Source organism: Halictus rubicundus, chromosome 8 (genome assembly GCF_050948215.1).
Source record: "Halictus rubicundus isolate RS-2024b chromosome 8, iyHalRubi1_principal, whole genome shotgun sequence".
In the NCBI taxonomy this organism is placed as follows: domain Eukaryota; kingdom Metazoa; phylum Arthropoda; class Insecta; order Hymenoptera; family Halictidae; genus Halictus; species Halictus rubicundus.
Window position 1 is genome coordinate 18,916,913 of NC_135156.1, and position 15,381 is coordinate 18,932,293.

Here is a 15,381-nt window from a genome sequence, read left to right on the forward strand (position 1 = left end):
GAGAGAGAGAGAGAGAGAGAGAGAGAGAGAGAGAAAGAGAGAGCATGGGGGCTCTATCCCCGGCTACGGTGCTCGCTTAATCACCGACGGTTCCGCTGATTACACGTGATTAAAGCACCCTGGCCGATCAGCCAGCAGGTAAAAGGGTTTCGGGATACGAAAATGCGGATTCGTAACCGGCATTCTCGTGTGTACGTGGACGCAGTTTAGCGTGCAGGTCGGAGGGGTCGGAGGTGAACCGTGGGACTCTCCCATGCAGGGAAAACGAAATCCCCGTGATCATTGCAAAAAAGTGGGGAACTGACCAATTTCGATCAACCTGTTGCCGGTGGACTTGAACTTTGAGGATCTTGAGCTCGGCTCTCGGAGCTTCAGAGCTTTCCAGCTTCGAAATCCAACGAGGAAACTGGTTCGAGGTAGTTAGCAGGATAGAAAAATTCGTGGCAAAATGTTTGGACAATTTGGTACACTGTTGTAAGATCGACTGTCTGCACAGGTGATTCTAAATCGAGGCTACCATCTTTCCGGCTTAGGCGCCAATGCCTCCAGATCCTGTAGCTTCTAATCAAAATACCTACAGCTGTAGGATCGGTTCCGTTGACCCCTAATCTTTCCATTCCAAGTTCCGTGTACCAAGGCGTCAGAGTTTTTAGCTCCGCGGCCCGAGACTTCGGGATCTTGATCTCAAAATGTTCTGATCGAGGAGCTCGGGCTCCAAGGTAGATCTTTCTGTTGGTCGTGCGACGTCTCTCGATGCGTGTACAGGTCTCAAAGGGGACCGACAACAGCGTTACAAGCGAATACAGTACCGGATGGAGGAGATAAGTGCTCCGAAATGGTCTTTTAGCGAGCGAGTACTGGCAGCGAACGCGCGATTCTCGAGAATCTGCCGGGCCGAAGGTTGGCCCTCGACTTTTCTGGGCTACCGTTCCAGGAAGAAGCGTCGTCGTAGCGTAGGGAACAGCGGGGAGGATTTACAATGCGCGCAATTAGTCGCGGCGAGAGATAATATCGCGAAAGTTCCCTGCCGCTTCCTAAACCGCCTCTCTCTCTCTTTCTTTCTCTCGCAGTCGAATCTCGACAAGGTAACGGGCACTTTTTCGAGCCGAAGGAGAAACCGAGGAGAAGCTGATAAGCGCGTGGAACTGCGTATCAACGACAAACGCGGAATGGAGGAGCAGATCAAATTCCGTACGCTCCGGGAATAAATGGTAGCGCAAACAGACCAGTTATTGTCTGGCCTGGCCGTAACAGCGCGAATGCTAATGGAGAATAAGAGGGCGGAAAAGCCAAGCAGAAATAGAGCGAATCCCGTTCTCACGACGACGTCCCATCAAATGCGCCAATGTTTTCAAACTGTATCAACGCGCCGACTGTCTAGTAATAGTTCTTTCCAAGTTCTGAAGCTCCAGACTCCAATTTTCAAGATCTCCAAGCTTGGCGTCCGAAATTTAGGGTTCAAACGCTCAAGTCTTTCAAAGTTCATTGCCCCAAAAACTCGAGTCTTCCAATGTTCAAAGTCCAAAAGCTTTAGCGCTCCAAAATGCAAGTCTCCAAAGCTCAAAAGCTTCCTTCGCAAGCAATCAAGTATATTTTGATATCAATGCCCAATGGAGGCCACGACCTAGGTGAACCAATTGGCAGAATATTCTATAGTTTCCAAGACTTCGCCAACAGGTGGAATGTAGAAGAGAAGAATGCGTTTTACATACCTGATCCTTGGCAAATTGGAACCATGTGCTGATGATCGCCGGCAGACGAGAATGGTGATAGTGTTTGGTCGTCTTCACGCTGATGAATACATCGTCCAGGTTCGTTGAAGGCGGTGCCATGGTCGCTGTCGCGACCGCGGGAGTCACCGATGATTCTTCGTTGATGATTCTCCTCGATGCAGGCACCTCCACCAACACGCTTCGGCTGTTCACCTCCACCGTCATTTCGTCTACCCACTGAAATAGATTAAAGCAACGTGTTAACGCTATTTATGCATCGCAATTGAAAAAATTTTTTTCAATATGACAGTATTCCCAAAAAATCAAGAATCCTCACTTAGCACTTATGGGATTGTAGTGCGAGATTGTAAAGGTGCACTCGTGAAGAATTATTTAACGAATTTACTTCTTTGGGTACATCTTATAAAAAATGGCTGAAAATTTGAACAGACATATTTTTGTTGTTTTTGTAAGGTAATGTAAAATAGTCGCTCCTAGTGCTCCGTATTCTTGATAAAAAAGAACATATGAATACCAGAAAATATTTTGTGCATCTCGACGGTTTGAAAATTTGAATTTCCGTAACGGTCGCGGGGACGCATGCGCCGGACAAATAGGTTACGCTGTAAACGGGTTTAATTGCGGCCCGCAGTTTCAGCTAACAATATATCCTTTCGTTTCTTGCTTATCTCGCCAGACGAATTTTTGCAACGGTTGCCTCATCGCGCTCGGTAAATAGGTTACGTTATAACCGGTTTTAATTACAGCCCGTGCTTCGCGCTAACATTGTAATTTCATTTACTTCTTATTTCGTAAGAGCGAAGTGTAACGAAGACGGATGTAATAACGATATAACGATGATTATGGGATGCGCCGTACAGTAATTCGAACGACTTTGCTCGATGACCAAAACGGTTCTCCGAAAAGAAACAAGCACGTGCACGCACGGCAAACATTTACCCGAGCCGCCGGAATGAAAACAAACTCGACTGGGTAGACTTACCACTCTCGATTTGTCGTCGAATTACCATAACTAGATATCGCGTCCAGTATCGCTTCCGAGCGCATTACTTCGCGCGTTTCTTTCGAGCCGCTGCGTCGAACCCGTTACGCTGACGAGGTCAATTAAGCGACACTAATCGAACCGCTCGCAACAATGTTCTGTCTCTATCAATAATCAGACGGTAACATCACACGAAAACATCGGTATCGTTTCTTCTAATAAAACCTACTTTGAACTCGTGTTAGATCGTATATTTTTTCGAGATCCCATTTAAAAAGCGCGCCAAGTTCGAACGGTCCCTCGAAAACAAAACTCTTCCTTCTCAAATTTTGTAGCAATTTCTACGGTTTTGAAGAAAGTCCAAAGATAACTGGTTCGTCGGTACGAACAAAATAGCTGTAGCCATTGAAAAATTGATGAAAAATCCTGATGCTTTAAGTAAATTTTGAGAGACTGCGAAGCTGTCACCGACAGGTTAACCTGTTGTTTTTGTAATTGCGTTTGAGGGGTGAGAGGAAAAGTGAAATTGTCCGGTGAATGATTGAGAGGAATGAATAGTGTGGCGTTAGGAGAGTGATGTATGAATTATGACGGTTACCTGACGTGGGGCAACGGCCTGGTAGAGGAGGATCGTGGCATAAGCGGTGGCGAGGACGAGTGCCAGCGCCTGGAGGCCTCGTCTAGTCGGCAGGCCACGGGGCATTTTGGCGCCACCGGTGGCACCGGCGAATCCCGCGCCGAATTTCACCGAGCGGCCCTCCTCCTCGGCGTTCTCGCGTGTCTCTCGCTCGAGAACGATCAGCGACGACCACCCTGCATCCTTCTCCTCCTTTTCACGAGCGAAAAATAATCCAGTCATAACACACACCGCCGAAATCACGTTGACCGTTTCTCGAAACCAGCGGAAACGAATTCGGCCGATCGACGCGACGCGACGCGCCTTCGATAGTCCTTCGAATCGACCGTCCTCGTCGCACGAATCGAAAAATCCCGGCCGATCACCGGGGAACACGATCCTCCCCTTTGTTATGTAAACAATCGATCGCGACGCACGGGAATTCGAAAGTGCAACCGCTGCAACGTGACGTCCGCGACACCGGCAGTGTCATCGTGTCCGTTCCGCACGGTTTCAACGATCGGTTTCCAGATCGATCGAGATCCTACGATTCTAGAACTTCTCCGAACCTATCACGATTCGAACGAGACGCGGAACAGTTGCTCTAGAGAAGCAACGTCGAGATTGACAAGCGGTTGTCGCGCAGTATTGAAAACACAGGAGCAGAGTTAGAAGCGCGCGCGCACGAGAACTCACTGCTACCCGGCGCGCGACGAGCCACCGACTGAACACATGGCCAGTCGTCCTGACTACGCTGTAAACATCGCCATAGCAGCCGGCCAAAGGGAGGGGGAACGGTCGTCACGTGAGCGGCGCAACACCGGGACCAGTGGAGGGGATGCCGCTTTTTAAATGGAGCACCGCCCCACCCCTGCATTAGTCTGCACGTTGCAATTGCGACGGTCAGATGGAATGGAGTTCGAAATTGGGAACACTTGAATTCCTTTCTATTCTATTACTTATTTACTTTAGAATTATTTAGAATGTTCGTGTTTTGGATTGAGGTAATAACTCTCAGGCGCTTCGGATGTTTTTGTATTACAATATTTAATTATTAAGATCATTAGTATTTACATTTGTACATGATTGAATGCACTTGACTGTATAGGAAAAGAAATTAGAAAGGACAATCGTAAGTACTTATAATGCTCGTACATTCCTATGATTATATCTCAAAACTCGATTTCGGTTTCTTCGTACTCTATCATCTTCCACGTCACTCTCCTCCTTCTTCGTCGTCGTCGTCGTCGTCTGACAATAAATTTTCAGACGCATGATCGAAATGAATAAGTCTTTTCACGCGGCCCACCATTGAAATGAACGTCTCTCCAGTCGCGGTAGAAAATACGTTCCTACCGTTTGGAAATTCCATAAACTTCTAAAACAAAATACAGTCGACAATATCGTCACGATAGCTGCCAGTTTGCACTTTTCAAGATCCAATTGTATGTGCGTTCATCGCACGTAATTCACGATGCCCTTCGCCGTAGGAGAACTATACTATTGTACAATTTAATTGCTGGGCCGAGACGCAGTCCGAGCAGAGACACCAGATCCTCTTGGGTCAGCATTAAAAACGCCTCGCCGTCGATGTTCTGTAAGCGATCGATGATATTTAGGCTTGTTCGAATAATCTTCGCAAGAGGGCGATTCGAATACTCACATGTTTTCTGAAGATGTTACCAATTTCTTTGCAGTTCGGCATACTCTGGATGAACTTGATCACCTCCTCGTTCGACCACCGTCGAGGATTCGTGTTCTGCCTCGCTACCACTCTATTCAGAGCGTTACTGTGTTTCGCCCATATATGCGGCGCGTCCGGTAACGGATTGTAACCGGGATTGTACACGGACTGATACAACTCCATGCGCAACTGTTTATCAGGCATATTCACAGCGTAGGGTACAGTCGTCAGCGACGAATCGCCGTAATTTGATAAAGAATACAAAGGCTCCTCGGAAATCTGTCGTCTGTGTCGATCGAAAACAACAACCATAGAATCCAACCCGAGTAAATAGTAGAACCGTTAACTTTAAACAAAAATTACCTTTTCTTTCTCTTCCTCAAGAGCTCGTCGTCGTCGGTTTGTCCGTCGCTGTGGTGATGCTTCGACTTACTCGACCTGAACACCACGGCGTCATTATTTACTCGTACAATCAGTGTTTACGTAAAGACAAAAATGTTCGTGTACAACTTACTTCTCCGAATTCTCAGACTTGTCGTTCTTATCGGACAGCTCTCCGTCCTCTTGCTTAATGTCTTTCTCAGTCTTCGGTAACCGTTCGTCGGCGAACAACAATTTCTCGGGTTTCTCAGACTTTTCCATCTTAATTTTATCAGTCTTCTCTGTTTTCGGTTTGTCCAGCACATCGTCCTCGAACTCACAAGCTTCGTGTTTCAGGTTCAGCCTATCGGACAGCTGCCTGACCTTGTGAAGATTCTGAGGCGAATAGGGACAACCGGACGCAGAATTGTGCGTTGCGTATTTAGGTCCTTTTACGTGTCCTATACCTCTGCAACCGTACGTCCCGCACTCTGGTCTATCGTTCAAGTTATCCGGGGCTGTAGCCAAACAAAATGAATATTAACTTATCTTATAATTTTAACGTTCGGTAACGTTAAAAAACAAGACGCAAGACTTACTCAACGGTGGCTCCAGCGGATGACCAGTTTTCAAGCACCATCCCATCGGATGTATGTCCGGAGAATCATCATCGACCCAGTAAGCATGATTCTCTGGCCATCCGTCGAACCGTATCTTCAACCTACAATACAAATTATTGTTATTTTCGTATCGTTTCTTTTATGATCTCTCTTCTTTCTGTTCTGTGGTATACAAACATGTGGTCTTTCACATCCTCGACCGTCGCCACCCTTATTAATTGCGGTACCCTCTTGTCGACTGCCTCTAACTTCATTCCACGCTTGAACCCGCAAGGCGATCGTTGCTTGAAAGCCCTTGCCGGTGCAACCATGGATCGAGTCTCCCTCAGATACGTGTCCCACGTGAACGACTTTGGGTCTTTGTAATCTGGAACGAGAAAACGACGTTCTCTCTCAATCCGAAATCTTTGCGTGTCCATAGAAATTGCAGTTCTTGATACGGTAGAATCTCGTTTGTCCGAACTCGTCCGGGTACAAAAGGCCTATTCGGATTAGCGACCAGTTTGAATATAATGGAGGCTCGGCTAAGAGTTCGTATACAGGGTGTCCCATTAACTCTGTCACCCTTAATAACATTGTTATTTACACAGCTACAGAAAAAAAATGCTCGGGGAGAATGTTATCGTATTTGGAGGGGTACATAAGTCTGTATGAATGAAACGAATTGTTTAGGAACACTATCGACGACTTGCATACAATTCACTGGTAATACGAGAGTTCCAAATGACAACCTTGAACATGAATACAGCAATATACCAACAATCGGATGGAACCACGAGTTCGAACGGTACCCGGAAGCGTTGTGATTATTTGTTTTAAAAGTTTCGGCCATTGTGTTGAGTCGGTAAGGTAGGTAACGACATTGAAATGGTAATCAAAATTTTTCATTATTTTTGTTAAAAAATAAATTTCAGACAATTTGGAGCATGGGTGTTTTCGGACATCTAGCCAACAATACTGTAATAGCACCTGTTTTGTTTAGTTTCCGATATGCGGCTGTGCTGATACGATACGATACGATACGATACGATACGATACGATACGATACGATACGATACGATAGGTATAAACAGCTATATTCAAATGCATGAAAAAATGTTTGTCCGATCGGTGCTAAACGGAAGCGTTCCGTGTCTGTGCGGATAGTATAAATCGGCCTTTACATGTACATACTCAAAGTTCTCGTTAGATAAGACTAAGCAAGTGAGAACCGAAATATAAATTGCAATATTTTGTTGCTTACTGTTGGGCGGCGTGAGGCTGTGGCCGTTATGATGACACCAGCCCACCGGGTGAATATACGGGGAACTGGCGTCTGCCCAATAGTCGTAGACCTCGTCCCAAGAATCGAAATGAACTAATATGCGGGAGTCCATTAGGCCTGCTATACTAGCTACGCAAACCAACGAAGAATGCTTCCTATCTACTGCCTCCAATTTCATTCCTACGCGGAAACCAGTTGGAAAGACCGACTGAAACGAGAAAGCCATATTTAGCAGTTGTAATGTGTTTTCGATGAGCTATGAAATCGAGTCGCATTCGCTTACACTCTTATTTGAAAATATATTCTTCGGTGCTGCAGTGGTTTTGCAAATTTTTAGATATGCGTTCCAATTGAAATTACTGGCCACGTAACCCTTCGGCGGATCTAATCGATGCCCATTTTTCTCCGACCATCCGACCGGGAATATATCCATGCTGTCCCCGTTCACCCAGAAATCGTAATTTTCCGGATAGCCGTCGAAATGCAGGCGTATTCGGTAACCTGTTCATTGAAAACAGAAAATTAAGCGTTGCACATTTTTATTTCCAGTTGAAATGTCATGCGACTTGCCCACTACTTCGGCGACTGTGAGAACACAATATCGCGAGGGATGTTCCGGGTCTATTCCTTCCAGTCTCATACCAACTTTGAAATGATTTTTACTATAAGGGAACGGATCCTTGAACAGCTTGACCGGAGCAGCTTTTGCCTTGCAATGCTCGAGGTACTTGGACCACGAGAATCCGAGTTTTCCTGTCTGCCAAGGATACTACATACAGAGACACACTTATAAGCAGTATGTTTCAAAAGAATGCGGTCATGTAGGCCGCGTTTTACTTACCTTTGACTCGGTCGAGTCTCCTTGGCTCTCGTCATCAATCCCAGCGATGGTATCTTTCGTGTCCTCGTCAGTTTCAGACTTTACTTTATCTTGCCCCTTCTCGTCGGATTTGTCCTCCATTTCTTTCGATTGTTGTTGTTCCTGCAGTAGCCTTTTACGTTTCCGTTTCGCGCGTAGGTCTCTGTACAACCAAATATTTCATTTAAGTACGACTTTCGCCGAGTATTTAACGAATAATTTTTCGAAGGACATACTTCAAATCCTTTTCCTTCCGCATCGACGGTTGCTTCTTATTAGCTTCTATTATTTCTGTACACGTTGGACTACAAGATATTGGACTTTCGAATTCAGCGGCCAAACCATAACACCCGCAACCCTCGCAGTGGTACATTGTGTCTGCTGAAACAGTTCGGGACTTCCTATCGTCCGCTATAAAGAAAAATACCTAATTTAGTCTGACAATATTCCTTAAAAAGATATTATTTCGATACTTACATTTCTTGTCAGAGTTCACGTTGTTAACGGTTAGGGGGCTAGATTTCGAGGAATTCTGTGTTAAACAAACATTTTCCTTATCACCGATTCCATCTTTTCCTTGTTTATTGTTCTCGTCCTCGTCTACTACTTCCATGATACCGAATTCGTTCATACAGAACTGTAAAGTATACACATTATTGTAAAATATATAATACGTCTATCTACAAAAGAAATGTTGTAACGCACCTTCAACGTGCTTCCAGGCAGTGTACCAACGCCGTCTTTCCAGTCCAACACTTTCGCAGCGTCGAAATTCGAATCATTCGTATGACTGGTGTTCAAGTGATCTTTCATGTCGTCGTGATTAATGAGTTTAACATCGTGCTTATTGTCTGATACCGACTCGACGCAACTCGTGCGCGTTTTAATAATTTCTATCTTTATGTCATCATCGATGCTGGTATTCAATTTAACACTTTTCTCCTCGTTTGGTACCACCTTGATCAGAGTGATGTCATCGTCGTTTTGCACCTTCTTGTCTTTGTCTTGCTCCGATTCTGGACTGCTCAGCGCATAAGTGACTTCGACCATACTATCTTGCGGCGATTTTGATAAGTTTTGCTTTTTCAGTCGTTTCTCGTTGGAGCCTCTTAATATATTGCTTATGGTTTTCTTCCTTTTTTCAGGTATACCACTATCATCTTTCTTGGGGATAGGGGTGATCACAGCAGAGTCAGGGTTCTCTGTAATTTTTATACTGTCCGTGGAATTGTTGTTTCCTTTATTCGCGCTCAGCAAACTCATTTTCGCAATAGGATGCAACGGCGGCGGGTGCGTGGCCGAGTTCGTTGTTTTCGATTCCCGTAAAACTGTAACGTTCAAATGTTATAAATTCGTTCGAGAACACGAAGATTTATTCCGGTAACGTACCAGTAATCGTTCCTTTGCTTTCCGTGCTAATTTGGCCATTGTTAATTTTTAAATTGAACATACTAGACTTGGTAGGTCCGCTTTGCTGAGGAATACTGACTGGTAGTAACAAATTCGCCATATGCTTGGTAGGCTGATTTTGAGAGCCTGTGGTGGTGCTAGTCGATGTTTGAGCCAACTGAGAGATAACTGGTGCGATCACTAATTTTGGCTTAGCTATTTGAGTCGTTGTTAAAGCCCCTACCGAAGGAACATTAACAAATCGATTAACATTGTCTCTAGAAAGAAGAATTCGTGTCCATTGTATGTACAGTAATGTTATCGAACAAAGAATTAATCACCTGCAGGAATTACAACAGATTCGCGCGACTTATTCGGCTTGATAAGCGTTCCAAGGTACGCGAACGTATGCTTGCCAGCTTGTGCGGTAGTCTGATTCCCCTGAGATGAACTTAACGGCACGATCTGAGCAGTAGACGCGTTAGACTTTCTAAGCAGTATGTGTTTCTGTCCTTGAGATGTTGCTGTTGTACTGACAGTGTTAATTGGTCGGTGTATCACAATATGTTGTTTACTTTGAGAAGTGGTAACCTGACTTGGCCCTTGTATAAACACTTTGTTTTGTCCAGCAACAATCTAAAATAAAAACAACATCGGTGCTTAACCGGTTCACGATTCTTGACACTAATTCAATGATCTTGACAGTTCAATGGGCAATGGCGTGTTGCTGACGAAAAAATTGTATAACTTGGTGCAACCGTTTGAAAAATATTCTTTTCGAATTTTGTATTACAATGCAACAAAAAATGCCAGATTTTTATAAATACAATTTTGAATCTAATCTTGCTTGCTTGTGATTCACTATACCAGGATGTGTTGAACAAATGTATACATTTATTACAGAAATCTGCCACTCACTGCCACACCACCTACACATAGAATCCGATTATTTCAGACTTAAAGTGTTTAGATCGCGTATTAATTCACTTATGACATGGTTACACTTGTTTGCGCTCCACAGTGGTTGCTTAGTAGAGTATAGTAATTATTCTGGATCATTTTCAGCAAGTATAGGTTACTATGACCTATATAAGTAACCATGCAGTTTATTGTGGCGTATAGTACAAAGTGCTATATCTACTTATGTAAGAATCGTATTATATATACATATATTTACATTTACTAAAATTTATGATAATTATGGTTCGCTGTGCAAAGTATATAACGCTAGCGGAAGTAATGTTAATGGTTTGAAAATATTCGGCTAAAATATTCAAATACAATTACCTGATTGTTGACTGGATTAATAATGGCAGCGAGTTGGGTGGCATTCGGCGAAACCAAAGTCTGATTTGTTGTTGTCGGCGGTGCCGAACGTAATTTACTCTGTTGAATATATAATAAAGGCATAATGGGTGTCGTTGGATCGTCCGATTGCGGTGTCTCTGTGCTACTGTTCTCGTCAACATCATCAACAACTATTTCTTCTTCCATTCTGTTGAGAAAACACAAAAAATATATATTTTCCAACGGTCCACGCAACTTTTGCATTACGTGCTGCAGTGAAACTTCCTTCACAACAGCCACAAACCAAAACTTTTGCCAATTCGATGAATTTTCACACGCACTTTATTCATCTCCAAATACATTGCAACACAATATAAACAAAACATGTGTAAACGTAACAATTAATCGGAAAAACTACAGGAAATGGTACTGTTGGGTATTTCACATGTAAAAAGTATCCAGAATCTTGGAAACGAGAATGTGAAAATTATAACGAACTGATTGGAAAATCAGGATAACTATAAGAAGAAAAAGCAAACTCGCAAAAGTGAACAAGGACGAACACAAAGGAGAGGCAAGTGATCATTTTTACAGACCTAAAAGTGTATAACGTCTCCTATCGGCCGATGGAATTGTTGCTAGTTACATAATTCGCGGACAATTGCAATAACAAACAATCGTAAAATCCGGCGAACGGTCAGACGTACTCGAGGTCTTTAATAATAAACGCGGTGATATCCGCGAATAGCCATAACTGGGCGTTAAGGGGATCGCTAGCGTGATTTGAAAGACGCGCCGAACTATTATTGCTGAGTGGAGTTACGTTATTAAGATTCACGTTTTCAAACAAGCCGCAGAACGTCGTCGAGCAACTTCTTTCTCGCATTCTACGGGAAAACGGCCGGTCGCGAGCACGAGCGTTTTTAATAGTTCGAACGCAGGCAGCCTTGTTGAAATACTTTTAGAAATTGGTCGCCGTCGCGCATCACGAATCACTCGCGGAGTCGCGACGAACACAACGCGCACGCACACTTCTCTCACCGGAATAAAAGACACTGTCGGGCCGATCTGAAAATCGATCGTTCCCGCCGGGGATCGTGGAACGCGACGCGAGCAATTCGTTTCCCGTGTACGTGCAACACGGAGATGTAGATTTCCACGGGTTTTCGAACGATTCCCTTCGCGTATCTTTTGAGCGTTCGAACCTTCATTCTCCGTACGCCACAGCTACATCCTCATAGGCTCTGGCCGTAGTGGCGACGGCGCAACAGACGGCACGCGATTCGTCGATTCCTGCTACATCGAGGAACGAGTCCGCGATCTCGACCAATCGCGTGCTTCTCGACCCGCTGTTAACCGCATTCGATGCACACAGACTTTTCACCGAGCACCAGCAATTTTGAAATCGTTCGTCGGATCGTTCGTTCGCCGGATCGATAACCATCGAACGCGAACGAACGAACGTACGCTCGATTCGAGTTCGATCGTCGGAACGAGACGCGACTTCTCTCGTCGCAAACCATCAACATTCTCCCGCGCAAATATTCCCTCGTGGGGGAAAAAAGGACGACCAATTTGCGTCCTCCAGATCGATGCAACATGGACCAGAGGCTGGCTAAAATACTATTTCGAATAGTAAACGATAAAGGGTCCATTGTATTAGAAATTATACGTGCACTCTTCAAAATTGAATATCTTGGAAAATGTTTTTAAAATAGTATCTCTTTCAAAGGATTCTCAGAATAGTGAGAATTTTATTTACTTTTTCTCTTATTTGCGAGATCAAATGTTGTTTCTGAAAATATTAATATACAGGGTGTATAACAATGAGCGTAACGTCGGTCATAAAGGTCCATGCAGAAATATCCTTGACCTTGACTTTAACGTCAACATTTTTTTCGATACATCGTATAGTATTCGTGACGAGGAAGGAAGGTCTTGTAATAGTATTTCATTTGAATTGTAGAACAACGGTTATTTAGAACAGTATTTGAAATCATTTTTTCTCGAAAATTCTAACCAGCCCTGAGCTGGAATTTGTTTGGGAAAGTTCGATCACGAGAGAACGACAATGATCGTCGCATTTGTGCTTTCCGATCGAGGAAGTTTGAATTTTGATAGACAAGCGTGTGGTCAGTGAGGTTGCAGCATAGAACGTATCTACGTTGTTTAGCGGTAGAGGTAGAAGTTCATTTCAAGTTGGGCTGCACATTAGATTTTATTGCTTCATTTTTGCAGAGACCTTCCCCCTCGGTTCGAACCAATGGCGGCCAATATCAGCGTGACGTCGCATTGTTATCGTCACCGGATTGGTCGAGCGAGCAATACGTGCGATCAGAAAAAGGATTCTGTCTTTGAAACAGCAATTTCGAGCAGCCTTTGGAAATTTCGCAAATTCGACGATCAATATTTTCCGGCGTATTCACGCGTGAAAATATCGTTCGTATTGATTCGAGAGAAATGCTAATTAGAAAAGTTCTTTCGCCGGTCGAGCTAGCACTCGAGTTCCGATTTCGATATACTTCTGCGTTAACCTCCAAACTATAAAACTAATACTCGTAATGCTCGCTGGATTATTGATTCGTCTTAAAATATATTCCGGTCGCAAAATTCTCCTCAGAAACATGATATCTCCATACAATTTAATGTACAGTAGGTATAAAAACCAGCGGCTAATGGCTTGCTCTTAAATAATTTATTATAATTTTTTATATTTTATCAAACAAGTTACAAGGTAGTAATAACGATAACAATACGACAAAACGACCAATTGCAGACACCTTTCAAATTCGTGAACACGCTGGATATCAGGTGGTAATTTTGTGAACAAATTTTTTACAATTGTTCTGCGTTTTACGGTGTAAATATTTCGTGTACTTTTGTTGTTTCGCGAAATAAATTCTGCTGGTTGTGTACGCTTCGGTATGTCGTATATGTTGCAACAGATATATCGAGGTTATTTAAAAAGTTCTCGATAATTAGAAAACGTAGAGACACTGACCGTTTCAACCTAAACATAATAAATTTTTCGTTACGTGTACGTAGAGGTAAATCATTATCGAGGTACCAAAACTCGCCACTGTTATAAGTATCACGATTACGAATCGGTGGTAAATTAAAAAAAAAGGCGACCAAGAGCACGCGAAGATCGTCTTGAATTGTGTGAAAAAATTTCTGAGAAGTTCGTGCACGTTCTGTTCATTCAGAAAAGAATTTATAATATTTTTCTAAGCACGCTAGCGCGAGAAGTTACGGGAAGCTTTATAGCTATATAAGTACTAGGATAAGTGAATGTTGGTCTAACGAATTATGAGCGGTAATTTTAAGGATACACTCTAACGGGCGGCCACCGTGGAAAAGAATTACCTGATTGATCGAGATCTGAACATTCGATGATGCCACTGTTACATTTTACACTCGAACTGCAAATTATATACATAAGAAATTATATGATAATAAACTCACGTTTTAAAGTTGTCAGTCGCCATCATATGCGAGGAGACGGTATCATTGTAAGTGCGCGTGCGCATCGAACCATGTTGCTTCTGCTGTAAAGACTCATTCACATTCGTACAGTATAAAATACCAGATAAAAATATTTCGATCAATTCGGTGATACATGTGCATTCGAACACGTGTAATTACGCTTCCGTATTTCTCTTGCGTTATCGACTTTGATTTCAAATTTAAAACAGAAACATATTTTCCTCTGCACAGCTCTCACGAGCGCAATATCCTATATATACATATTGTATATATGTATATAGTTTCTGTTTACAAGCAGATATATAGACTTCCGCATGGCTGGAGTCACCAGTTGGTGGTTTGCAAGGATTTTGTTTATATCTCGGTATGAGATTGTTCACAGGAGTTCCAGCATTGCCAAAAATATCACTTGGCTTTCGCTTTCTGTTCGATTCACTTGACAAATTTGTGTCCTTACAATCGAGTACTGCATACGCGCCTGGGATGTATCCGAAACCCAGTGTAAGGTTTGGTTAGGTCTCGATAATAGTGCTGGTATTCAAAGGGTTAATTTTACAATATCATATTATCGTATGCAGTTGCAATATAATGAAATATGATTAAATCTTAAATGTAACAGATGTGTAATCTGTATTATATGTATTTAATAAGTGGAGTAAGTATTTTAGCATCGGTTAGGTTGATGATTATAATTGTTTATCATTGTGAAATAAAAATATTGGAGTACATAATTATCTAATACAATGATTCACATATTCGTCCAGATAGCTTCCAAATAAAAATGATATGTAACCATATCAGCAGATAGCGATTAATGATTAATGTTATTTTTAATCGGCGATTCACATTTACAAATATTCATACAATAAACAATCGACAACTACTTGTATCGATTAATTCAGTTTGAGATCATGAATTCTTTGTAATCGTAAAAATGAATTAAATGAAAACTATTAATCGATTAATGCCCAACTCTAGCAACTCGAATGAATATAATCTCGCGGTAGATACGCATGCGCACTAGAAACTTGCCGTAGTTTTGCCTCCGTGCAAAACTTTCGCGTTTTAAACATCGATTAAAATAAAAGATACAAATGCCGC

At 42.9% G+C, this 15,381-nt stretch overlaps 2 protein-coding genes across 8 annotated transcripts in view; both read right to left on the minus strand.

Annotated features, from left to right (window-relative positions):
- Fng (Fringe glycosyltransferase) overlaps window positions 1-4,044 on the minus strand; it is an 88,019-nt gene extending 83,975 nt beyond the window's left edge. Inside the window, exons 1-2 of the mRNA XM_076791793.1 lie at window positions 3,314-4,044; window positions 1,713-1,949 (exon numbers count right to left, since the gene is read on the minus strand). Coding sequence (XP_076647908.1) covers window positions 1,713-1,949; window positions 3,314-3,574 — 498 coding nt within the window. The 5' untranslated portion in view covers window positions 3,575-4,044. The remainder of the gene's footprint in view (window positions 1-1,712; window positions 1,950-3,313) is intronic.
- A 321-nt stretch (window positions 4,045-4,365) lies between these two features.
- L(3)mbt (lethal (3) malignant brain tumor) lies at window positions 4,366-14,875 on the minus strand. 7 transcript variants are annotated; one of them, XM_076791783.1, is made up of 17 exons: window positions 14,260-14,875; window positions 10,795-11,002; window positions 9,849-10,143; window positions 9,508-9,723; window positions 8,824-9,446; window positions 8,596-8,755; window positions 8,355-8,529; window positions 8,101-8,281; window positions 7,830-8,028; window positions 7,543-7,760; window positions 7,239-7,467; window positions 6,173-6,362; window positions 5,975-6,096; window positions 5,530-5,893; window positions 5,379-5,453; window positions 4,995-5,301; window positions 4,366-4,926 (listed from the first exon to the last, which is right to left on the minus strand). In XM_076791783.1, the coding sequence occupies exons 1-17, from the start codon at window positions 14,322-14,324 to the stop codon at window positions 4,801-4,803; spliced, it is 3,753 nt and encodes a 1,250-aa protein (XP_076647898.1). In that variant the 5' UTR covers window positions 14,325-14,875; the 3' UTR covers window positions 4,366-4,800. The 7 variants fall into 7 exon arrangements, with proteins under 7 accessions (XP_076647898.1, XP_076647897.1, XP_076647896.1 ...); XM_076791782.1 differs by having other exon boundaries at window positions 7,830-8,016; window positions 9,508-9,747; window positions 14,260-14,874; XM_076791781.1 differs by having other exon boundaries at window positions 9,508-9,747; window positions 14,260-14,874.
- Between the last annotated feature and the right edge of the window lie 506 nt (window positions 14,876-15,381).